Source organism: Orycteropus afer, unplaced genomic scaffold, assembly GCF_000298275.1.
Source record: "Orycteropus afer afer isolate SDZICR_OR568_19922 unplaced genomic scaffold, OryAfe1.0 scaffold00114, whole genome shotgun sequence".
Taxonomy (NCBI): Eukaryota; Metazoa; Chordata; class Mammalia; order Tubulidentata; family Orycteropodidae; genus Orycteropus; species Orycteropus afer.
In genome coordinates, this window is record NW_006921701.1 from 8,021,818 (window position 1) to 8,049,115 (window position 27,298).

The following is a 27,298-nucleotide window of genomic DNA, read 5'->3' on the forward strand; positions in this document are numbered from 1 at the left end:
AAAAAAAAAAAAAAAAAGACTCTATCAAAATTCTGGGGGCACACTGCCAAAAGGCTGTCTTCTATACTCACACTTAATGGACATGTCTACCCAGTGCTCTTATGACTGGGCTGGGAGAGAACAACCGATGGTCAGATCATGATTTTCATCCAAGGCAATGTAAACCCAGACACAGCATTGATGGAAGTTCTTGACTCAACCTACAGAGCTCCCGCAGAACTGAATGTATTTAAACCCTCTGTAGATACATAGTGCAGTTAAAGCTCTGGGTTATCTCTTCCTTAGTTGTACAATGTTGGACAAGATTTACTTAACCTCTTTGTGTTTCATTTTCCCTATCCATAAAATGGGAGTGTTATTAAATTATAGGGTTAATGTGAGGATTAAATGACTGAATAGAAATGTAAAGCATTTAGGAAAGTGTCAAGTATAAGTACTTGATAAATACTTTTATTACAGAATTTTTTTACCTGAAATATAGACTTAAAAAGTACTATTAGATCATAGCGGGAAGATTATGAGAAATACAGTAAACATCTCTAAAACGTAACCATGAAATCTACAAACTCCAGAGCTGAAGATCCATAAAGCAATCACAACTAAGAGTAAAAGAAAAACGGATAAGCCTATCTTAAAATTATCATTTAAAAATGAGCATACAGATTTAGTATGGACTTTGGATTTAGAAAGCACTTATTGAATGTTTTCAAAGCCAATAGACAAAGGGAATGTATTCTTCCTCTTTTATAAAAAGCAACATTAATTACTGAAGTAAATATTTAAAAAATTAAATAGAAGAGGAATGCCACAAAGTATTGGTAGTTGTATTACAATAACTACGAAAACATCAGCATCTACCAAGTACTTAAAATGCAAAAGAAAAATACAGGCTGAATGGAAAACTTCAGGAGTCAAAGGAGTATCAGCCCACGTGAGAAGAAAGTCCAGGAAGACTGGTGGTGACAGGAAGGAGAGGAGCAAAGGGAGAGTAGCCTGCAGTGATGGAGACATACTTCTCTCCACAAGGACTCTGGAGCCTTGGCCCGATTGTGAGCCAGGCAGTCATCCAAACAAGTTCCTGTGACATTCCCATTCGTGCCTCAGGTCTAAAGCACACCAGGAAACCAGAGCAGCGAGTTCTGTAAAATCATCCTACAAAATAAACTGGCAGTTTGAGGTAGAAAACACTTAGAAAAGAATATGGCAGTCTGCATACTCAGCTGTCAGTTTTATCAACACAGGCAAAGAACTTCACATTGTGCAAGGCACTCTCACACTTCTATGGGGCTTCCATTCCCAAATACCAGGAGCCCAACACTCCACCTGGGACCTCTGGTAGCATAGTGCCTAAGGTACTTGACTGCTAACCAGAAGGCTGGCGGTTCAAACCCACCAGCCACTCCTCGGAAGGAAGGTTGGGCAATCTACTTCCGCAGTGATACTGCCTCAGAAATCCAAAGAGGGGTCGCTATGAGTCAGGTCGGACTCGACGGCACATAACAACAACAACAACAACAACAACACTCCACCTCAGCCATAAAGCGATAGAGAAAAGATTTGTACTAAATCCCCAGAAGCAGGGAGAGGTGACAGCAGTGTTCTGGGTCACAGCCCTAGGAATGCCTCTTCTTGTAATCAGATTTGTACCTCTATCTGCCTCACTGATAAAACAAGAACTTGTATGTAGGTCAGGAGGAAATGAAATTTTATGCACAACCCATGCTTCTCATATACTACGAATCAGGTCAGACACTGGCAAAGGAGTGAATGAATGTAGGAGGTTTGGTGAGTAGGGAAATGTTGGTGAGAAGGCTGCTCATGTGTGTGAGCAATATGTTATCTTGAGTGAGCACAAATCTTTTGGCTTCATGGGAAAAATACTTAAAATTTTTAGTGATATTTATTAGAGAAAAAGACAAGGAAATAAAAAAAGTACCATAGGAAGTCTAATTTGTAGACTTTTTTCAAGAGTAAATTATTACCAAGTTTAAAAGTAACATATTGACTTACCTGGAAAATATCCGTCTTGTTTTCAAAGAGACTGACAAAGTATTTATAGTCAGCATAAGCCCAGAACTGGGAATGATCATAATCTTGAAATGGTCCAGAACCACTAGACTGGCCACAGTTCCAGATCAGAAATTCTTCAAGTGTAGCTTCCACATAACTACACGAAGTTTCAAACTGAGGAACTGCAATATAAGAGAACCAACTCTAAGTGTATAATGAACATAGTTTACAAATGCTTTTTAAAGGAAGGTAATTTCAATAATTTTGAAAAAATGTTAACCATTGTTTAACATTAACTATAAATTGAGTTAATTTGTATTTGCTAAATAATTAGAACCATCTATCTCATAATACTCATGATTAAATATAAAAGTAAAAACAGTTTTATTCTTAAATTAATGGCTACCCCCACTGTGCCTAAGCTAGTAATCCGGTGGAGTTCTTTAGAAAATTGATTTTCTAAGACCTCCAGAGAAGGTTCTGTGAGTTTAGAACTATGTTCATAATAATAATTATTTACCTTTTCACTTTTATTTTCTCACAAGTGTACAGTAGAGAATTCCAGAGCTGTGTCATCCAGTACATGACATGTGCTGATGTCACTGCTATTAAGGCTATTGGAATATTCTTGGGTTTTAAAATGTTAAATCTTTAACCCACATCAACAAAAGCTCATTGGGGATACTCATTTTTTATGAGTGTAAAGGAGTCCTGAGACCAAAAAGTTTGAGACCTGCAGCTTAAGATTAAACAAAAGCAACAGCAATGACAACAAAAAAAACTGTCTTTTGAAAATTCTTTATACTGCACATACATCAATCACTGCTCCTCAGAATCATTAAGTAGACAAAGGCAGTTTAAAGTCTGCTAATTCATTTATTAACTCATTTATTTCACAATCATTTATTAAATACCTAGTTTGCAACTAGCACTGGGTTCAGGCTTGTGGGGATATAAAAGAAATATATAATACTCTGGAGCTTAGACTCTATTTAGACAAAGACAAAACATTAATCAGAATAATAGACAATGGGAGGCACCATATAATTACATGCAAAATGCTGTGGTATTCCTGTAAGTGCCACAGACACTTATGAAAAGGCAAAGAGCTCCAGAGATGAGAGAAAGTTTCAAGAGGTCTATTATCTGTCTGCAGTGGTTTGTTATTATTGGTGTGACTCATTTGTACAAGCGCTGTTCTTCTGAAACAGTGATGAAATAAATTTTTTCAACTAGCAGAGTATTTTAAATACACATAACTAAGTTAATATCCAAAAATCTCATTATGACCTTCATTACAAAATATGAAATTCTTTCAAGAGGGGGTAAAGATCTAATGCATGTGAATCATTTAGCACAGTGCCTGACACACAGCCAATGTTTAGTAAACGTCATGTACTAGGTCTTACTACATTATCCATTCACGTATTTACTTGGAGTCCTTTTAGTTGAATCAGTAAGATGAGAAGAAGGGTAATCTAATTCTCCTTTTCTTTGTTTGTGGTGAGTTTGATGATGATGTGTATTGGTGATTTTCTTTTGGTATCTATCCTGTTTGGGGTTCATTGGACTTCCTGAATGGATATATTCTCATCTTTCATCATATCAGGAAAATTGTACTGCAACAGATCTTCAACAATTTTCTCTATTGTTTTATTTGTCTCTTCCTATTCTGGAATTCTGATTAAAAACAAATAAACAAACTCATTGCTGTCAAGCCAAACCCGACCCATAGAAACCCCTCCTTGGGTTTCTGAGGCAGTATCTACAGAAGCAGATAGCCCGGTTTTCACATAGGTTATTCCTTTTGATGGTCTCCTACGTGAACCTTAGGCTTTCTTCATTTTGATCTTTTTTCTGATTGATCCCTTTCCAAAGAAGTGTTACAGTATTTGTCTTCAATCTCACTCATTCTGTCTTCCATTGATTCAGTTCTACTCCTTTGCCCATTCAATAATGGTATCTATTTCTGAAAATTTAGTATTAATTTTCTGGATTTCTATCTGTAGATTTTGTATCATTTCTAATTTTTCATTTGTCATTTTGTTCTTGTATTGTCTTTCACAATTGTTTTAGGGGTTTGTCTGTGTTTCCCTCAATTTTTTCTGTGTTTTCCTTGATCTGTCTCTCAATCCGTTGAAGGTACCTAAATATAATTCTTTTGAATTCCTTATCAGGGAGTCCCAATGCTGCTTCCTCAGGGATGTGTTCTGGGTCTGTATCCTGGTCCTTTGTTTCTACTGCTTTATCTTACTTCTTTGTGTAGACTGTGATGGTCTACTGCCTCTGAGATGCTGTGACGTTTTTGTGTTTATATTTAATTGGTGATTCACCCAAGATTTTAATTTTCTTTGTTTTGCTTGGATGAATCTGAGCATGCAGGGTACTGTGCTCCTCTATTTGCTAGTTGGCAGCACTTATGCACTCACCACCTGTCTCCTTTCCAGTTGTTGACCTCCCAAATGTCTGTGCTGTCTTTGGCAAGCAGAGCCTATTCTTAGGTCCCTGGAATCTGAATGAGAATGCTGTCACTTTAAATATCCAAAATGGCCACCACTTGTAAACATTCAAAATGGCTGCACCCAGCCGCCTCTTGTAAACATTAAAAATAGCTGCAGGCTCTGGACAGCCCAAAGTTCACAGCTCAGTTTGTCTCCTTCTTTGCTGTTTCCCTTTTTAGTCATCAGTCACCGGCACAGCTATCCATGCAGCCCTTGGTGAGCAGGACCAATTATTAGGTTAATTCTCAGGTCCTAACACCACTTGGAAATATTCAGGCTGTCCATGCCATCAGGATAGATTATGGTCCACAGTTCTGTTTGTCTCCTTACTCACTGTTTTCATTCAGGTTCTTCTACAGTTGGTGTTTAATTCACTTCTGTATCTTTCCTTTCAAAACTCAGGGCTCCAGGATTATCTTCTGTATCTGTATCATCTTTGTTAAAGAGGGTCTATGTAGCTTGTTTGCCTATTCTGCCATCTTACTGGAGGTCATCTCTAATTTTCTTTTGACAGCTTTTATGTTTTTCCTCTGTTACCTTACTTTGCAGTATCTTAACCATCTTTTCCAATTCCTTCTTTTTCCTAAAGCCTCAGAATGGTATAGAGGTGGCGGAAGGTAGGGTGTCATCCTAACTCATCTACTTCACCAATCTGTTGCTAGACTGAGAACTGGGATAACTTTACAAGGATACATTCATTTAAAAAATAAAAAACTGCACATTTAAGAACAATTTAAATCTGATGCTCATTATATACTTTCTAAAGTAAACTAAGAAATCATTACATTCAAGGATGTGAACAGAAATAAAAAATATATAGTCATTAGGAAGGAAGCAAAGATATCATTACTTATAAGATCATATGTCTATTGACCTAGAAAACCCAAAAGAATAAACTAAAAAACTACCTAGGTTAATAAGTGCCTGTGTACAAAATAAACTTATAAAAATAAATAGCTTTTATCTGTGTACCTATTACAACTAGTTAAAACACTAACAGCATAACTATCAGCTTCATAATACCAAACCAAACCAAACTCACTGCCATCTAGTCAATTCCAACCTAGTGACCTGCATTGGGTTTCCAAGGCTGTAAATTTTTATGGAAGTAGATTGCCTCCTCTTCTGTATGTGGAGCAGCTGGTGGGTTTGAACCACCAACCTTCTGGTAGCAGTCAAATGCCTTAACCACTACACCACCAAACCCCAAAACCAAACCGTCTGCCATTGAGTTGATTCAGACTCACAGCAACCCCACTGGGTTTCCAAGGCTGTAAATCTTTATGGAAGTAGCTTGCCTCAACTTCCTCCTGGGGACCAGCTGCTGGGTTTGAACTGCTGACTTTCTGGTTAGCAGTCAAATGCCTTACCCACTACTCCACCAGAGCTCCTTATTCTCTTCATAATACTCACTGCCGTTGAGTTGATCCTGACTCACAGCAACCCCTCCTTAGGTATCTGAGGCAGTTGTCTCTACCAAAGTAGACTGCCTAACCTATAAAAATTTTATAATGTCTTAAATGTTTTGGGACCTATAAGTAAAATATAAACCTTTATACTGAGAGACAAAATAGGACTGATAAGTGAAGATATATTTCTGTGTATGATAAAATATGATAACAATGTGAATTCTTTTCAAATTAATTTATAGAACTTAATGAATTTTCATTTAAAATCCTGACAGGATTTTTTCCATGGGAATTTGAAATAATTCCAAAATTCAAGTGGAAGAACAATATCTAAGAAAATGATAAGAAAGAAGAATATCATATTTTTTACACACATAATACATGTTACAGCTTTTTGCAAACCGTGCAACTCCCTCACACATTAGTTTTCCATGCACACTATGCACATTAAATGTGTGAGCACATTATTTATGTGGGCATGTTACATGCAAAAAAGGACAGTATTAAGGGAGTATGAGTTGTCCTTCAAATATTAAAATACATACAAAAATAGCCTTTTAAATGTCTTTTACTGTCTTTAAAACTTATAACTCAATATGTAGTCCAGAAACAGATCCTGGTATATATAAAATATAGCAATATAATAAAGGTGGTTTCTAAAGTCAGTACAGAAAAATAAGATTATTCAGTATATTAGAATAAAAAGTTCTGTGATTTCCAATGTAACTATTGGGGAAAAATCAAGTACTATATACCAAAATAAATATGAAATAGAGTAAAATGTAAAAAAGAAATCATGAAACTATTAGAAGAAAATATTAGTAATATTAATCTCTTCTCAGGATAGAAATGGAATTTCTAAGGACAAAATCAATGAGAATAAAAATGTTAATAAAATATCCTTATTAATTTGCATACACAAAAATATAAAACTGTAGCAAAATTATATGGAAGATGATAAATTAGAAAACATATCAAAATACAGTATTTTTAATATATGAGACATTTCTTTAAAATTAAAAAAAAAAACAACTTAAAACCCCAATAAGGAAAAAGGCAAATAGTGAACAATTAACAGGAAAAAATACAAATGACTAACAAACATATGAAAGCATGTTTAGCATCATCAGCAAACAACTTTAGTAACAATAATGAGGTACCTTTTTTCACCTATCAGCAAGATTTATTTTTTAAAATATTAGGTAAACAGGTCCCTCATATGTTCTGAAAGGAGTGAAAACGGAAACCACACTACTGCCAAGGACTTGGCCATAGGCATCAAAAGCCTTTTATTCTTAAACAGTGGGTCAAAGAAGAAATCAAAAGTGAAATCAGAAAATATTTAAGACATGAACTAAAATGAAAATACAACATGCCAAAATTTATGGATGTAGTAAAGGCAGTGCTCAGGGGAAATAGCAGTAAATGCCTACATTAAAAAAGAGAGGGAAATAAAAAGATCTCAAACCAATAACCTAACTTTACAACTTGAACTAGAAAAAAAAGAGCAAACTAAGCCCATAGCTATCAGGAGGAGACAAATACAAAGATCAGAGTGAAGATGAAATAGAGAATAGAAAAACAATAAAATCAGTAAAACCAGAAGCTGGTTCTTTATAAAGAGCGATAAAATTGATCAACTGTTAGCTAGAGTAAAAAAGTAAAAAAGAGAGAAGATGCAAATACCTAAAATCAGAAAATGAAAGTGGGAATATTACTACTGATCCTACAGAAATTAAAAGAATTATAAGAGAATACCATGAACAATTGTACACCAACAAATTAGAAAACCTAGATGAAATGGACAAATTCCTAGAAGTCCATAATCAACCAGCTGCTGTTAGGTTGATTTGGATTCATGATGACACTACTTAATTTGACTCAAGAAGAAATGGAAAATCTCAACAGACCCATAACAAGTGAAAAGTTTGGTTGTGGTAGTCAGGAAATGCTTCAGTGAGAAGATGACATTTGAGATGAGATGTGAAGAAGAATTAACTAGGAAACGCTGGGAGAAGGCGAGACAAGTGGGAGGAGGTGAAACGAGAGAGAAGACTGGCCAGATACAGGGAACAAGCACTATGTAGGTGGCTCTGAGGTGAGAAGAAGCAAGTCCTTGGAAACACAGAAATCTAAAAAACTGTGTGTTTGGCCTGAGATTAGGTAGAGCCATAAAGCTGATGAGGCACAAAAAGCCTTTGACCCCATAAAAGAAATTTGATCATTGACCTGAGGATAATGAGAACCCATTTAAGGATTTTAAGTAGAAAAGATTTGCTTTTTTAAGAAATGTCTCTGGTTTCAGAATGAAAATAGCCTGGGTGGACAGGACAAGGGGGTGCAGAGAGACCAAGGCTACTGTAAGTGTCCAGGTGAGAAAGAGCAAAGTAACCCTGATTAGAGTGTGGCCAAGAAGAGAAAAGTGGGTGGATGCTAGATATTTAGGAGGTAAGTCACTAAGTCACAAGATACCACTCAAGAGAGGCAATCAGAAGACTCGGTGGTTTCTGGCATAAGCAGTTTCGTAGGCAGTACTGCCACTGATGATACTGTTCATACCTTTGACCCAATAAATCTTATTCTAGAATCTGTCCTGGAGAAATAATCAGAAACTTGGGCAAGATTAATTTTCAAAGATGTTCACTATAATCTTATTTATAAAGTTAGATAGTTTTAAATTTAAAATTTATTAGTAATCTAAATAATTGATATATACCAGAAATGTTTATCTGTGTTTTATGGACTATGCAAAAGCATTTGATTTTGTGGATCATAACAAATTATGGATAACATTGAGAAGAATGGGAATTCCAAAACACTTAATTGTACTCATGAGGAACCTGTACAACAGACAAGGAGGCTGTTGTTCTAACAGAACAAGGGGATACTGCATGGTTTAAGTTCAGGAAGGCAGTGCTTCAGGGTTGTATCCTTTCACCATACTTATTCAATCTGTATGCTGAGCAAATAATCTCAGAAGCTGGACTACATGAAAAACATGGCATCAGGATTAGAGGAGGACTCATTAACAACCTGTGATATGCAGATGACACAACTTTGCTTGCTGAAAGTGAAAGATGACTTGAACTACTTACTGATGAAGATTAAAGACTACAGCTGCAGTATGGATTATACTTCAACATAAAGAAAATTAAAATCCTCACAACTGGACCAATAAGCAGCATCACAATAAATGAAGGAAAAACTGAAGTTGTCAAAGATTTCATATTACTTTGTTCCACAATCAACATCCACAGAAACAGCAGTCAAGAAATTAGACATTATATTTCACTGGGCAAATCTGCTGCAAAAGACCTCTTTAAAGTACTAAAGAGCAAGGATGTCTCTTTGAAGACTAAGGTGCACTTAACACAAGCCATGGTATTTTACACTGGCTCATATGCATGTGAAAGCTGGACAATGAATAAGGAAGACCAAAGAAAGTTGATGCTTTTGAATTGTGGTGTTGGCAAAGAATACTGAAAGGACCATGGACTGACAGAAGAACTAACATATCTGTCCTGGAAGAAGTGCAGCCGGAATACTCCTTGGATACGAGAATAGCCAGACTTCGTCTGACCTACTTTGGTCAGATTGTCAGAAGGGACCATTCCCTGGAGAAGGATATCATGCCTGGTAAAGTGGAGGGTCAATGAAAAAGGGGAAGGTCTTCAATGAGATGGATTGACACAATGGCTGCAATGATGGGCTCAGGTACAGCAAGGATTGTGAGGTTGGCATAGGACCAGACAGTGTTTTGTTTTCTTGTACACAGGGTCACTATGAGTTGGAGCCAATGTGACAGCACCTAACAACAACAACAACAAATAATTGATATAGGAAAACTTTTAATAAATTATGATACAGACATACTAGAGAAGCTGCTCAGAATATGTTAAGTTAAAAAAGCAGAATGTAGGAGACTTCCAGTAAGACTTCTTATTCCAGTAAGAATAGGCAGACAAGCTACACCGACCCTTTTCAACAAAGAAAAGAGAAACCAAGTGAGAGAGATACAGAAGATAATCCTGGAGCCCTGAGCTTTGAAAGGAACTATACAGAAGTGGATTAGGCACCAACTAGTGGAAAAACCAGAATGAAAACAGTGAGTACAGAGATGGTCAGAGATGTGGACTGTCAGCTACTGTGATGGGACCAATAGCCTGAATATTTCCAAGTAGTGCTGGGACCTGAGAATTGACCTAAAAATCAGTCCCAGTCACCAAGGGCTGCAGGGATGACTGCACTGGTGGCTTACGACTAGGAAGGGAAACAGCAAGGAGGGAGACAACCTGAGCTGTGGACTTTTGGCTGTCTGGAGGACATAGCCATTTTGATTGTTTACAAGTGGCAGCCATTTTGGATATTTAAAGTGACCGAGGGTTCAGCCATTTTGCACGTTTACAAGCAGTGGCCATTTTGGATATTTATAGTGACAGCACTGTCATATGGATTCCAAGGACTACGAATAGGCTCCATTTCCCATGGATGGTAGGGACATATGGGAGGCTGACAGGGAAAGAAGACAGGTGGTGAGTGTATGTTGTTGTTGTTGTTATGTGCCGTCGAGTCAGCCCTGACTCATAGCGACCCCTCCTTGGGTTTCCGAGGCAGTATCACTACGGAAGTAGGATTGCCCAACCTTCCTTCCGAGGAGTGGCTGGTGGGTTTGAACCGCCAGCCTTCTGGTTAGCAGTCAAGTGCCTTAGCCACTATGCTACCAGAGCTCCCTCAGTGCTGCCAACTAGCGAACAGAGGAGCACAGCACAGTACCCAGCATACATAGATAACATACAAAGAAAACAAAAATTGTGGGCCAGTCACTCCAACATACAATCACCAATTAAATTTAAACACAAAAACGTCACAATGTCTCAGAGACAACAGAGAATCACAGTCCACACAAAAAAGCAAGATAAAGCAGGAGAAACAGGGGACCAGGATACAGACCGAGAATGCATCCCTGAGGAAGGAGCAGTATTAAGAACTTCCTGATAAGGAATTCAAAAGAATTATATTTAGGTACCTTCAATGGATTGAGAGACAGGTCAAGGAAAACACTGACAAAATTGAGGAAACACAGAGAAAACCCTACAACAATTGCAAAAGACAATATAAGAACAAAAATGACAAAATAAATGGAAAAACAGAAATGATGCAAAATCTACAGATAGAAATCCAGAAGATTAATACTACATTTTCAGAAATAGGTAACATATTGAACAGGAAAAGGAGTAGAACTGAATCAATGGAAGCTAGAATTAGTGAGATTGAAGACAAATACCTGAACACTTCTTTGGAAAGGTATCAATCAGAAAAAAGATCAAAACAAAAATGAAGAAAGCCTAAGGCTCATGCGGGATACTATAAAAAGGAATAACCTACATGTAATTGGAATTTCAGAACAGGAAGAGAAAAGAAACCAGTGAGAATATTGTCAAAGATTTGTTGGAAGAGAATTTTCCTGGTATGATGAAAGATAAGAATATATCCATTCAGGAAGTTCAACGAACCCCAAACAGGATAGACCCCAAAATAAAATCACCAAGACATATCATCATCAAACTCACCAAAACCAAAGACAAAGAAACAATCCTGAGAGCAGCACGGGAAAAACAAAAAGTTACCTACAAGGGGCAACCAATAAGAATAAGCTCAGATTTCTCAGCAGAAATCATGCAGGTGAGAAGACAATGGAATGGTATACATAAAACCCTGAAATAAAAAAATTTCCAACCATTAATTATATACCTAGCAAAATTCTCCCTCAAATATGATGATGAAATTAGGACATTTCCAGATAAGCAGAAATTAAGGGCATTTGTTAAAACCAGACCAACCTTATAAGAGATGCTAAAGGGAGTCCTTTGGACAGAGAACCAACAATAGCAAACAACAACTGACCATCAACACATGTGGTGACATAACCCAGAATGGAAGTTATGGAACCCAGTTATGGAAGTATCCAAAGTAAATAAGCCTACAAGATTGTGAACAGGTAACCAGAGACATCAATTGACAAATGAAGACAACTACAAATCAAAAAGAGGGAAAAAAGCTGTGTAGTTACAGAACTTCTAAATGGTAGGGAAGTCAAGCCAACTGCAAGATAAAACGGACTGTTCTAAACTTGGTAAGAAAATGATAAATCACAAAGTAACCTCAAAGAAAAATGGTAAACCTTAACATCAAAATAAACAGAGGACCAGTACAAATATTTAGCAAACACTAAAACAATGACAACGAAGGAAGTGATAATACAATTCATAAACAAAACAAGCTCAGCACAAAAAATGATATACAACCAAGAAACCAGCAACACCACAAAACAGCACATAACATGACAGACCAAATTCATACTTGCCAATAATTACACTGCCAAAAGAGTAAAAAAAGAACCTACAGATTGGAAAAAAAATATTCTGCAACAACATATCTGATAAGGAAAGGAACTTATCTCTAAAATTTATACAAAACTCTAACACCTCAACAACAAAAAGATTAACAATCCAATTGAAAAATGGGCAGAAGACGTGAATAGACACTTCACTAAAGAGTATATCCAGGTAGCCAGCAAATACATGAAGAGATGCTCATGATCATTAGCCATCAGATAGATACAAATCAAAACATTAGTGAGATACCATCTCACCCCAGCACTAATGGTAAGGTTTAACAAGACAGAAAATAACAAATGCTGGTGAGGATGTGAAGAGACTGAGACTCTCATACATTGCTTGGGGGGATTGTAAAATGATACAACCACTGTGGAAAGCAGTATGGCGATTCCTTAAAAAGCTGGAATTAGAAATACTATTTGACCCAGCAATCCCATTACCAGGTATATAAAGAAGTGAGAGCCAGGACAATAACAGATATATGCAGACCCATGTTCATTGCAGCACTATTTACAACAGCAAAAAGAAACAACCTACGTGCCCATCAACAAAAGAATGGATAACCAAACTATGGTACGTACACACAATGGAATACTATGCAACACTAAATAATAATGTAGAATCGGCAAAACACTGTATAATGTGGATGAACTTGGAAGGACATTATGAGTGAAATAAGTCAGTCACAGAAGTACAAACATGGTGTATTATTGTAAAAAATCAAGCAAAGGTTTATATATGGAAGGAAACTTTCTTTGTTAGTTACCAGGGGTGGGAGGGGGGGGAGGGAACACTGCACATACACACACACAAAAGCACTGACATATGTCACTTTAGTTTTGTGTATTTCACTGTACATAAATTATATTTCAATAAAATGTATTTTAAAAAAAGCAGGCTGTGAAAATTAACACTTTTATCTTTAAAATGCAAAAAGGCATCAAAGTGTAACTGGTGTTTTCTCTGGGTAGCAGGACCAAGTATTTTTAATTATTTTGGATCTTTCCATATTTTCTTTGGACCTTTTTATATTTTCAATTATCTCTATGATGAGGAAGTCATATTTTATTTTTTTAAAATTATTTCTGTCTTTTAGTAATATTTCCCAAGCGCTTAGTAAGTGCTAGGGGGTACAGTTTTAAATGTTCTGTACATATGAATGCATTTAATCTTTTCTTTTTTTAATTTTGTACTGTGATTTGGGTGTAAGTTTACAAAGCAAATTCATCCCCTATACAGCAGTTCACATACACTTTGTCTACTGACATTGACTGCAATTATCAACAATCCAAGAGCTCTCCTCCCACTTTCTCCCCATAGTTACCTCTTCCCTGTGTCCTTCCCTCCCATGCACTCCTGCCCCCTGGGCTGTCTCCCTGTACATACACAGCCTTTCTATTCTCCCAAGGAGCATATCTACCTAAAGAAAATGTGCAGCTGATATGCCTGTCTTTTGTTTAGCTGGAAGTCACAGGAGTAGGTTCAGTTCCAGACCTGAAGGGCAGCTAGGGGCCATAGTTTCAGGGGTTTCACCAGGCTCTGTCAGACTAGCAAACCTGGTCCCCGCCCCCCCCTTTTTTTTTTAAATGATTCTGTGTTTTGTTCCACATTGTTCTCTCATATTCTATCCAGGATCTCCTACATAGATTCCCCTCCTAGTGGTTGACACCATCTAGTTCTTCTGGTCTCATAGTTGTATAGGCTGAAGATTGCATGGTGTACTAGTACCTTGGACTAATTGTTTCCATGTGTCTTTGGTTTTCTTCATTCTTTTTTGTTCTGGACGAGGAGAGACCCATTGTTGCATCTAGAGGGCCACTTATAAGCTTTTAAGATCCTACTCACTACTTGCCAAAGTAGGAAATGGGACAATGTTTTTGTGTAGTACGTTATACCAATTGAGCTTGATGTCCCCTGTGACCATGGTCCTGAGCCCACAGGTCCAACTACTCACTCCCTCTGGGTAGCTGGCTATGGCCAAGAAGTGAGTACAACCTTGTCCCTTGTCAGCTCTACTATATACCTGGGAATTCTTACAGAACATACCAATACACTTGTAGACACACTGTCAACTCTATACATGGTCACGGGCACACTACTCCCTGCATAGCCATATCTAATTGTTCAGCCTGTACACTCATCTATCCACCCTTGTATCAATGTTTGCCATCATTGACAACGCAGTACTGTATGTGAATGTATTTAATCTTGAAAACATTTCTAAGATACAGAAAAGTAATGCCCCCCAGGTCTCACCAAAAAACCAAACCCACTGCCATTGAGTCAGTTCTGACTCATAGTGACCCCCTAAGATAGACTAGAACTGTACCATAGGGTTTCCAAGGCTATAAGTCTTTATGGAAGCAGACTGCCTTATCTTTCTCCCATGGGGTAGCTGATAGGTTTAAACTGCCAACCTGTTGGTTAGTGGCCAAATGCCTTATCCTTCTAAGGTCTCACAGTAAGCCAGAATTTGATTCTAGAATCAGCTCTTTTACCACTAACCTATACTGTTTGGGGCCTCAGAAGGAAGGTTGGTCAATCAACTTCCATAGTGATACTGCCTTGGAAACCCAAGGAGGGGTCACTATGAGTCAGATTCAACTCCACGGCAATGGTTGTGTTTTTTGTGTTTATACTGTTTGGGAGGATACTGAGTTTTTATTCAAGAAAATAACCTTTAAATGAACAAATTATCAAGACAACCCCCATATGGGAGAAAATATTTGGAACTTATATATTTAATAAGGGTCTAGTATCTAGAATACAGAAAAATAATTTTAAAAATGCAACAACAAAAAGACAGCTCAGTTTTAAAAAAGGATAAAGGATTTGAAAAGATATTTCTCCAAAGATATACAAATGGCCAATAAGTACATGAAAAGATGATCCACATCATTAGTCATTTCAAACCAAACCAAACCCACTGACATCAAATCAATTCTGACTCATAGCAACCCTACAGGACAGAGTAGAATTGCCCCACAGGGTTTCCAAGGCTGTAATCTTTACGGAAGCAGATTGCATCATCTTTCTCCCATGAAACAGCAGGTGGGTTTGAATCACTGACTTTTTGGTTAGCAGGTGAATGCCTTAACCACTGTGCCACCAGAGCTCCTTTCATTATTCATTCAAACTCTCACTCACTGCTGTGGAGTGGGTTCCAACTCATAGTGACCCCTCCTTGGGTTTCCAAGGTGGTATCACTACAGAAGGAGATCGCTCAACCTTCCTTCCGAGGAGTGGCTGGTGGGTTTGAACCACCAATCTTCTAGTTAGTCATCAGATGCCTTAGGCACTGTGCTACCCGAGCTCTAGCTTCCCCCCAGTCAGCTCCGTATCCTGTGACACGATGTATAATAGAATGAAATGTTGCCTTGTCCTATGCTTCACAAGCATCGGCATGTCTGAGTTCAGTTGGACAATATTCTGTTCTGATCCATAGGATTCTCGCTAATTTTCTGATGTAAATCATAAATCACCAGGCCCTTCTTCCTAGTCTTAGTCTGGAAGCTCCACTGAAACCTGTCCCTGGGTGACCCTGCTAATATATGAAATACCAGTGGCATAGGTTCCAGCATCATAGCAACACACAAGCCACCACAGTACAACAAACTGATGGACAGTGGTCACACCTACTAGGATGGCTATAATTTTAAAAACAGAAAATAAAAGTGTTAGGGAGTATATGGGGAAATTGAAACCTTCATATACTGCTAGTAGGAATGGAAAATAATGCAGCTGCTTTGGGAAACAGTTCGGCAGCTCCTCAAAAGATTAAACAGAGTTGTCCTATGACCTAGCAACTCTACTTCTAGGTATATATCCAAGAGAACTGAAAACAAACATTCACAAAAAACTTACACACAAATGTTCATAGCAGCATTATTCATAATTGCTAAAAAGTGTAAGTAACCCAAATGACCATCAACTGATGAATGCATAGACAAAATGTGGTATGTCCATACAGTGAAAACGACACAGCCAGAAAAAGGATGTAGTGCTACATGCTACCACATTGATGAACCTTGAAAACATTTTTTTTGTTGTTGAAAACACTATACTAAGTGAAAGAAGCCAGGCGTAAAATGCTACATATTGTACAATGTCATTTATATAAGATCCCCAGAATAGGCACATCCACTGAAGAAGTTGTTAGGAAGAGGGAGGATGGGGGAATGAAGAAAGACTGCTTCAGAGATATGGCACTTTTTTTGGGGGTGTTGAAAATGTTCTGGAACTAGATAGTGGCAATGGTTGCACAATATTGTGACTATATTAAAAACCACTGAGTTTTACACTTCAAAATGGCTAACACAATACATTTTATATTTATGAATTTTATTTCAATTAAAAAAGGAATAAATGATCATCTGTACTCAAGAGGTGTTTCTCACAACTGTAGAGATTAATTTTACTTTCTTTTTCTTTAAACCTTAAGTATTAATTTGAAAATATTAAATTACTAGGGCTTAGCTATAAAATGGAATCTTAATAGTACCGTCATAAGAAGGTTTTGAAAGGACCTTTGGTGGTTCAGTGGTTAAGCAGTTGGGTAACCTAAAGGTTGGAGTTCAAACCCACCTTGTGGGTCCATGGGAGAAAGATCTGGTGATCTGCTCCTGTAAAGATCACAGCCTAGATAACCTTATGGGGCAGTTCTGTCATATAAGGTTACTGTGAGTTAAAACCGACTCAACGGCACCTAAGAAGAAGAAGGTTTCAAGAAGATTAAGAGAGTAAATACATGTAAAGTGCTCAGAACACTGCCCGACACAATACTTATTAATAAATCTCTGGTAGCATAGTGCCTAAGGCACTTGACTGCTAACCAGAAGGCTGGTGGTTCAAACCCCCCAGCCACTCCTCAGAAGGAAGGTTGGGCAATCTACTTTCGTAGTGATACTGCCTCAGAAACCTAAGGAAGGGTCACTATCACTCAGATCCAACTTGACGGCAGTGAGAGAGAGAAAGAACTATTAGTAGTAGTATTGTATTTAGAGTCTAATCAGAATGTGAAAAAATTACAATTCCTGTTTCTCTCCAAGTTAGTGTCTAACAGATTCTACAATGAGTGGCATATTTATTTGATTAAAATTAAAAAAGGTAAAAGCATGAGCTGATTTTTTTTGTTATTGTTGATCTAGCATTTAATGTTAAAATAGTATACATTTCAGTCTGTGATAAGTATGAGACGCTGAAGAGTTTCAGTACATTAATCCTAATATACCTATCATGAGGAGTCAGTCTCTGGGTGGTGCAAACAGTTAAGTGCTGAGCTACTAACTGAAAACTTGGCAGTTCAAGGCCACACAGAAGAAAGGCTTGGCAATCTATTTCCAAACAGTGGCAACCATGAGAACCAACGGAGGGCAAGGCTCCTCTGCAAGCACAGTTGAACTGACTCAACAGTAACTGGTTTCACACTTGTCATGGGAGTATAAAGGGGTTCTAGACACCAAAAAACAGGTACTTAATTCTACGAGATATGCTGCAGGTCACCATGAGAGAAGGAAACCTGGAGAAGCTGGAAGGCAAGTTAGGTCATTTTCTAGTACCTCTTGAATCGTTAATAGATATCACAGAGCAACTTTATCACAAAGCTTTTTTAAAACACTAAATTTCTAAGACTAGTAAACTTACTCATATTTAAATACAAGTTAAACACATATTCTGAAGTTAGACAACCTTGAGGTTTTGAAGCCCATTACATTAGGAACAGCCCTGTTTTTTTCGCTTTATATTAACTAAATTTTAAAGTTAACAGTTACTACTTTATCTCACTAGATGGCAAAAATGAAATGTAAGTTACAAATTTTCAGGGAAGAAGAGGGAAAAGGCAAAACTGAACTCCTTAAGAGAATGAAAAAAGAAGCTTTGCTTATGTTTCGTGTTTCGTGCAAATACAGGTCAGGGAGCAGAGGGATAAAATTGCAACCAAGACTAAGCACTATAAATAGCATCTGGAGCCACAAATAAAAGGGCACATTCCATATGAGTCAGAAGTAGGGCTACTAGTCCATTTTTTTTCCCCCAATCACATGGGAATATAAATAATAGCACATTAACAAATGTTAGAATCATTGGGTTGGGCAAATGGTCAGGCGTCTGATTGCTAATAGAGAGGTTGGCAGTCTGAACCCACCCAGAGGAGCCTCAGAACATGTACCTATTAAGTATCTAGTATATTCATGTTGTTAGTTGCCACTGAGTTGACTCTGACTCATGGCAACCCCATGGGTGCGCAGTAGAATTGCTCTGGAGGGTTTTCAAGACTGTGACCTTTCAGAAGCAATCGTCAGGCCTCTCTTCTGAAGCACCTCCAGGTAGGTTCAAACCACCAACCCTTCAGCTAGTAGTTGAGTGTTTAACCTTTTGCACAGTGTTAGCAATATACATACACAAATACGTGAACAAATACGTATTATAAATTATAGACTGTTTAGTTTTGAAAACAAGCAAATCAACCCCGAGGCTAAACTGTCCTAAAACTTTCAATAAATTTTCATCTCCGTAGAGTGGTCAAAAAGAGAGTCAGAAATAAAAGATCCTCTAAAGACAAGGAAACCACTGCTGAGAAGTAGGAAAGCTGTTGAAGAGACATTATTATGATGATTAATTATAGTCTTACTTGTATCTGTGTTTTTCATTCCCATTCTGAATCGTATCTGCTTTCCATGAAGGACCTCAGAAAGGCGTTTAACGTTCCAGTGTCGTGCTGGCCAATCAAAAACCATGTTACAGAAGACTGCAGGTTGTTGCAAAGACATTATAATTTCTTTTGCTTTCTCTGGTGTAAAAGGTTTGACATGTTCACCTAGGGAGAAAAACAAATAAGAATAAAAGATAGATGGCACTTGACTGCTAACCAGAAGGCTGGCGGTTCAAACCCACCAGCCACTCCTCGGAAGGAAGGTTGGGCAATCCTACTTCCATAGTGATACTGCCTCGGAAACCCAAGGAGGGGTCGCTATGAGTTGGGGCCGAGTCGACGGCATATAACAACAACAACAACATATAATCTGAAGGGAAAAAAAAAGCTAATATTGTTGTTTCTATTATGGTCAGTCTTTCTGTGAAATTGCATTGCATTTACACTTCATTTTTACTGTTTACATAACTATTTGGCCTTAAAGGGCCAGATTCTTAAATAATTTTTCTCATGTTTAATTTTAAATTTTGGTAAATATTCACAATTTTCAATGTCAAAAATGAAGCTGATCTTTGACAAAGGGCTAGAATCCATTAAGTGGGAGAAAAGCCTCTTTAACAAATGGTGCTAGCAAAGCTGGATATCCATTTGCAGAAAAATGAAACAAGATCCCTATCTCATACCATATACAAATATTAACTCAAGGTGGATGAAAGATCATCCAAGAAAAAATAGGGGCAAATTTGCAGGGCCCTACTGCCTTGGAAATTCAAGGAGGGGTCGCTATGAGTCGGGTCCGACTCGACGGCACATCACAACAACAACAACAACAAATTCATGGCACAAATAGACTATCAAACACAACCAAACTAGATGACTGTTGTTGTTGCTGTTGTTATGTGCCATCAAGTCAGATACAACACATAGCAACCCCTCCTTGGGTTTCCGAGGCAGTATCACTATGGAAGTAGATTGCCCCATCTTCCTTCCAAGGAGTAGCTGGTGGGTTTGAACCACCAGCCTTCTGGTTAGCAGTCAAGTGCCTTAGGCACTATGCTACCAGAGCTCCCAAACTAGATGACTAAGACTTTCTAAATATTAAATTCTTATGTGCATCAAAAGACCTCCCCAAAATAGTAAAAAGAGAATGTACAGATTGGGGGAAAATATTTGGCAAAGACATGTCTGATATGGGACTTATCTCTAAAACTTAGAGAAAACTTCAACCCTCAACATCAAACAGACAAAAAAATCTAATTAGAAAATGGATAGAGGATATGAACAGACACTTCACCAAAGAAGATATTCAGGTAGCCAATAAACATGAATCATGATCATTAGCCATTAGAGAGATGGAAATCAAAACAATAGTAAGTTATCATCTCATCCCAGTAATACTAGCAACATTCAACAAGACAGAAAACAACAAATGCTGATGTGGGTGTGGAGAGATTGGAATTCTTATACATGGCTGGTGGGACTATAAAATGGTACAACCAATGTGGCAAACAGTATGGTGCTTCCTTAAAAAATTGGAAATAGAAATACCATTTGATCCAACAACCCCACTATTAGGTATATGTCCCAAAGAAGTGAGAGCAAGGATACAAAAAGACAAATGCAGCACTATTCGTAACAGCAAAGAGATGGAAACAACTTAAGGACACATCAATAGATGAATGGATAACCAAACTATGGTAGATACAGACAATAGAATGCTGCACGACATACAGAATAATGAGGAATCCATGAAACACCTTGTAACATAGATGAACCTGGAGAACATTATGGTGAGTGAAATAAGTCAATTGCAAAAGGACCAATATTACATGAGTCCACTATTATAAAAAGTCAAGGAAGGGCTTACACATGGAAAGAAACATTAATGGTTACTAGGGAAAGGAGAAAAGCGGAAGGGAGGGAAAATTAATAACTAAGTGTGTTAGGCTAGGTTCTCTAGAGAAGTAAAACCAGTAAAGCTTATATATACATATAGAGAAAGAGAAATTTATCTTAGGAAAATGGCTCACACACTTATAGAAACTGGCAAGTCCCAGGTTCTTGGATCAAACGTCAAGCTGGAGGCTTTTCCCAACTCACACAGCTGCAGGGACTGAAGAGCTCAAGGCTGGCAGGCAGTATACCAGCTGTTGACTCCAACGAATGACGAATCCAAGATCTCCAGGTTGAATGGTGGATTGTTCGCTCATGGACAGCTGTAAGCAGCACAATAGGATCCCAAACCACAGAAAAGTGTCTCTTTTCCCAGGATGTTCATAAATATATTGGAGGCAGGCCACACCCCTAGGGAAACTCCCTTTCAACAAATTGGCTGCTCAAAACATATACATCCGATCCCATCATGGGAATAACCCACATTACAATTGCTTTAACCACGTAGAACTGTGGTCCAGCCAAGTTGACACACAGCTTCAACTATCACAGTAAGCAACCAAAAAACCAAACTTACTGTCGTCCAGTCAGATCCGACTCATAGTGACCCCTCCTTGGGTTTCCGAGGCGGTATCACTACGGAAGTAGATTATCCAACCTTCCTTCTAGGGAGTGGCTGGTGGGTTTGAACCACCAGCCATCTGGTTAGCAGTCAAATGCCTTAGGCACTACGCCACTAGGTAAGAGTTGTTGTTGTTGTTGTTATGTGCTGTCAAGTCGGACCCGACTCATAGCAACCCCTCCCTGGGTTTCTGAGGCAGTATCACTGCGGAAGTAGATTGCCCCATCTTCCTTCCAAGAAATGGCTGGTGGGTTTGAACTGCCAGCCTTCTGGTTAGCAGTCAAGTGCCTTAGGCTCCCACTAGGTAAGAGACATGTATTAATTTGGATAAAGGAAAAGGCAATGTAAAAAAAGTGGGTGACCAGCACAATATCACTAAGGAAAAGGGAAACAAGGAGTGGTGCACAAGAGTTACAGAAAATAAAGGTAAATACTATTACACACACAATGCTGCATTATTATTAATTACAAATATTAATCTATTAGTGGATACACAGTTAGACAGGCAAGATTGTCAGGAATGGGTAGGTGAACCAGATTATACTTATGACCATATACATGTCTGGCAGATGATATTTCTACATATGTATTTGTATGTGTGGATTAATGTCCATACATATACCAGAGCTAATGGGGCAAAATTGTGAAAATGTCTTAGCCATAACAAAACACCTTGAGGAAGTAAGATGCTGGGCCTGTGGGCTAAGGACCATAGTTGCAGAGGACATTAAGGCTAGTTGGCATAACATAGTCCACAAAGATACTGTTCTACATCCTACTTTGGTGAGTAGCGGTTGAACCTTAAACGCTTGTCAATAGCCATCTAAGGTGCAACTATTAGTCCCTCCTCACCCACAGCAAAGAATGAAGAAAAGCAAAGGCAAATGGAAACTATTAGTCCATAGGAATAGTGGACAATGGGAACCTCGGCCTCCACAACCCTGAAACCAGAAGAACTAGACAGTGCCTGGCTTCTACTGCCAACTACTCCAAAAGGAATCACATTAGGAGATCCTGGATAGAACAGGAGAAAAATGTGGAACAAAACTCAAAATCATAAAAGAGACTAGGTTTACTGGTGTGACAGTGACTAACAGCACCCTCAAGACTATGGCCCTTAGTTATCCTTCAAGCCTGGGACTGCTCACTCCTGTGGTTCAACTTTCAGCCAAACAACAGACACACTTATGAGGCGAACAACAACACCAGAAGTACACACTTCTTAGAACAATCAACCATAAGAGTTATTAAAAGGGCAGCATTTGCCTAGGGTTAAAGCACATAACAACAACAACAACAAAGCTCAGAAGGCAGGAATGGCTAGGAAAGAAGGGCAAAAGGAAATGGAGGAAGTGGGAAGACTGCTGTTACATTGTAGGGACTGTCAACATCACAAAACAGAATGTGTATGAATTGTTGAATGGAAAACCAATTTGCTTTGTAAACTTTCACCCAAATTACAATAAAAAAATTTTTTAAAAATGAAGCTTTAGTGCTAAAATTTTTTCCCACCTATTCTGTAAATTTTAAAACATGCAAAAAATTGAAAACATTATTTCCTAAATAGAAATTTATATAAGGAATGCTGATGGGAATCACTCTAGAACTAATATTGCTGGAGTTGGCAGCAATTTTATTTGTTACATCACATATTTAAGCCAAAAAGGCACATGATACAATTAATACAGCAGTCAGTCTAGAAGGGGGAGATTATTTACCTCAAGATTTAAAAAGATAAAAGATGTGTTAAAATGGCAATCAATATTAATCTTTGGTTTCAAATGGATTTATAAACAGTATAGGGGATATGTACAAATTAACTCTGTAACTTACTGAATAAAAACTTAAATAAATTTTATAGAATCATGAAATATTAATCCTGGATAAGATAGTAAAGATTAGTATTCCTTAAATGAAAAAGCAAGTAAGTTTCACTTTAAAGACATCTTAAGACAGTTCTTTATTTGTGTCTGTCGGGGGCCAGGGGGCTTAAAAATGCTTCATATTCTGACCCACACACCTATGTTTAGAATAATCAACTAAGCCTCCATTTTAGTTACCTAATCTGTAAACACTGAAAAATTAAGAAAAGATCATACGTAATTCAAATTCTCCCACTACCCAAATGTCTTCTATATTTTTAGTAAAAAGGAAAAGGGATGGGAGAAGGATTCATTGAGGAACTTGAATAATTTGTGCTGGTCTAAATGTAACACATTTTTAAAGACAATGAAAATAATTTTGTCAATTAGGGCTCCTTTCTCAGACAAGAAGGGCAAATGCTTGGAACCCTTTCCAAAGCCCTAAGTGCTAACAGGTTCTAACTCCTATGCAGTTGTCCTTTGAGAGCAATCTGTTGTCTTCAGACAGTCTCTGCTCCCAGTTCTGATGCCTGGAGGGAAAGGGCAGGTAGAAGAGCTGGAGAATACATGAAGTGAGGAAGAGAGAACATGCTCTTAAATCTCATCGTAAAAGATGCCCCAAGTTCATTTCTAAATGGCCTTTAAGTGCTAAAGAGCCCTGCAAAAGAAAGTAAGATATGACCAGGAATAAAACGTTCTCTCGTGAGATTTTTTTTCACATTTGAAAAGTATGATTAATTCATACCAATGACAAATGTCCTTACAAGATACAGAAAAGGAAAAGACACACAAACCCAGAGGGGAAGATCACGTGAAGACAGAGGTAGAGATTGGAGTGATGTGTCTACACATCAAGGACCAAGCATTGCTAGAGAGAGGCAAGGAACAGATTCTCCTTCACAGCCTCGAGAAGGAACCAACCCTGCTAATGCCTCCTTGATTTCTGACTCCTGAACTCTGAGAGAATAAATTTCTGTTATTTTAAGCCATTCAGGTTATAATACTTCGTTATGGCAACCCTAGGAAACTAATTGTTGTTGTTGTTGTTTGCCGTCGAGTTGGCCCTGACTCACAGCGACCCCTCCTTGGGTTGCCGAGGCAGTATCACTACAGAAGTAGATTGCCCAACCTTCCTTCGAGGAGTGGCTAGCTGCTATACCAAATACTTAAAAAAAAAAAAATGTAGAAGTGGTTGCAGAATTGGGTAATGGGGTGGTTCTAAGAATTTTTAGAAACGTGACAGAAAAAGCCTAAATTCTGGTGAGAGCTCAGAGGGAGTGAGGAGGACAGTAGAGAAAGCCTGTCATCTCGAAGAACACATATGTAGCTACACGAACAGAATGTTGGTAGAAATATAAATACTAAAGGCACTTTTTGCGAGGTCTCAGAAGGAAATGATGAATAAGTTACTGGAAAATAGAAACAAGATGATTCTTGTTATAAAATGGCAAAAATTTCATTCAATTGTGTTCCATTTTGGATGGAAAGCAGAATTTGTAAGCAATGAACTTTGGTATTTATCTGAGGAAATTTCCAGGCAAGGTGTTGAAGTATAGTAGTTCTTTCCTTGTTGCTTATATTAAAATGAAGATAGAAATTAAGGAAGAAACTGTTAAGCAAAAAAAAAAAAAAAGGAACTAGCATTTGGTAACTTGGGAGGTTCTTAGCCTATCTGGATTACAATGGATGCTAAAATTAGAAAATTCACTGTTGAGAAAGCATGCCCTAGAAAGAGGACCCAAGAGTGAGACTGGACAGCCTTTTGTTGAAGACATTAGGTGTCTCATGGATCCAATCAACCACTTCAGCAGTAGCCATCAACAGAGATGAGGTTATCCAGGAAGGAACTGTGGAAAACTCTCCTGTCTAATGGTGTTGGCCCCCTCAGCCAAGGTTGTTGCAAAATTTGTACCAGCAGAAACTGCCAGCCTAGGCTAAAAGGGGCAGAGACGAGATAAAATGAAAATAAGCTCTTGGCTTCTGGGATTTTACAGGCAGGAAATGGGCTCATAGAGCTACTAGGCTTTAAAGAGGTGCTACCCTTCAAGAAAAAGGAAAAGCAGCTCAGAGGGCAGGGCTGTGGACACAGAGTCAGAGGCCAAAGAGGAGGGCCCAGATGTAGGGGCTGAGGGAACCTCTGAAACTCAGAGGATGGAGCCTATATAGATCCAGAGGGCAGAGTATCAAGCCACACAGGCCTTGAAACCTAAGGGAAATTGCACTGCAGGGTTTCTAACTTGCTTGGGATCAGTGAACCCTTAACTTCTTCCAATTTCTCCCCTTTTGGATGGCAATGTGAATCCCATGCTTGTCCCACCAATGGATTTTTTAAACTGACCTTGTTTTCTAGGTTCATGGGTCCACTGATAGACAGGAATTTTACCACATGATAGACCATACCCAGAGTCTCACCCACACCTGATTTAGATCAATTAGGTGATGAGATTTGGGACTTTTTTTTTTTTTTAATTGCAATTTGGGTGAAGATTTACAGAGCAAATTCACTTGCTATACAGCACTTCACATATACTTTGTCTCATGTCATTGACCACAGTGTACCACAATGCAACAGCTCCCCTCCCACTTTCTCCCCATAGTTACCTCTTCCCAGTGTCCATCCCTCCATACACTCCTTCCCCCTGAGCTGTCTCCCTGTGCATAAACAGCCCTTCTCTCTCCCATGATTGTTCTCTCCAAGGCATGAATCTACTTGAGGTAAATGTTTAACTCACATGCCTGTATGTTGTTTGGCTGGAAACCACAGGTGTGGGTTCAATTCCAGACCTGAAGGGTAGCTAGGGGCCATAGTCCCAGTGGTTCCACCAGGCTCTATCAGACCAGCAAACCTGGTCCCCCCCTTTTTTTTTCCTCCAAATGATTTTGAGTTTTGTTCCACATTGTTCTCCCTCTGTATCCAGAATCTCCTACATAGATCCCCTTCCAAGTGGATGACAGTGGTAGCCTCGCACCATCTAGTTCTTCTGGTCTCATAGTTGTATAGGCTGCAGATCAGATGGTGTACCAGTCTCTAGGACTAATTGTTTCCATGAATTTGGTTTTCTTCATTCTTCTTTGCTCTGGACGAGGAGAGACCCATTGTTGCATCTACATGGTAGCTTGCTAGCTATTAAGATCGAGATTTGGGACTTTTGAGTTGGGATATTTAGGTGTCAGTTTGTCCTAAAGTGGTGGCTAACATTTTGCTATGATGCTGGAAGCTATGCAACCAGTACTTCAAATACTAGCAGGTCACCCACAGTGGACAGGTTTCAGTGACTTTTCTACACTAAGACAGACAGGGAAGAAGGACCTGGCAATCTACTTCTAAAAAAACCTGGCCAGTGAAATCTTTATGAGCAGCAAGTGGACACTGTCTTGATATGGTGCAGAGGGTCATCTCGGGTTAGAAGGCACTAAAAGAATGACTGGGAAAGAGTTGCCTCCTCAAAGTTGAGTCAACCTTAATGACACAAGTAGAGTAAAGCTTTTGAGACATGCACTTGCTGATGCGTCATGACTCAAAAGGAGAAACAGCTGGAAACATCCATGAATAACCAGAACACGGAATGTACAAAGTATGAATCTAGGAAAATTGGAAGTTGTCAAAAATTAAAACAGAATGCATAAAGATCCACATTGTAACAATTAAATAACTGAAATGGTCTGTTATTGGCCATGTTGACTCAGACAATCATATAACCTACTATGCTGGGAATGACAAATTGAACAGGAATCGCATCACATTAATCATCAAAAAGAACATTTCAAGATTTATCCTGAAGTACAATGTTGTCCATGATAGGATAATATCCATATGCCTATAAGGAAGACCAAGGAGCTATGATGGTGTAGTGGTTAAGACGTTTGGCTGCTAACCCAAAGGTTGGTGGTTCAAACCCACCAGTCGCCTCATGGAAGAAAGATGAGACAGTCTGCTGCTATAAAGATTTA

At 38.4% G+C, this 27,298-nt stretch overlaps 1 protein-coding gene across 1 annotated transcript in view; it reads right to left on the reverse strand.

Annotated features, from left to right (window-relative positions):
* HSPBAP1 (HSPB1 associated protein 1) overlaps positions 1-27,298 on the reverse strand; it is a 95,407-nt gene that overhangs the window by 42,437 nt on the left and 25,672 nt on the right. Inside the window, exons 2-3 of the mRNA XM_007943928.1 lie at positions 18,950-19,135; positions 2,011-2,192 (exon numbers count right to left, since the gene is read on the reverse strand). Of these exons, the coding sequence (XP_007942119.1) occupies positions 2,011-2,192; positions 18,950-19,135 (368 nt within the window). The remainder of the gene's footprint in view (positions 1-2,010; positions 2,193-18,949; positions 19,136-27,298) is intronic.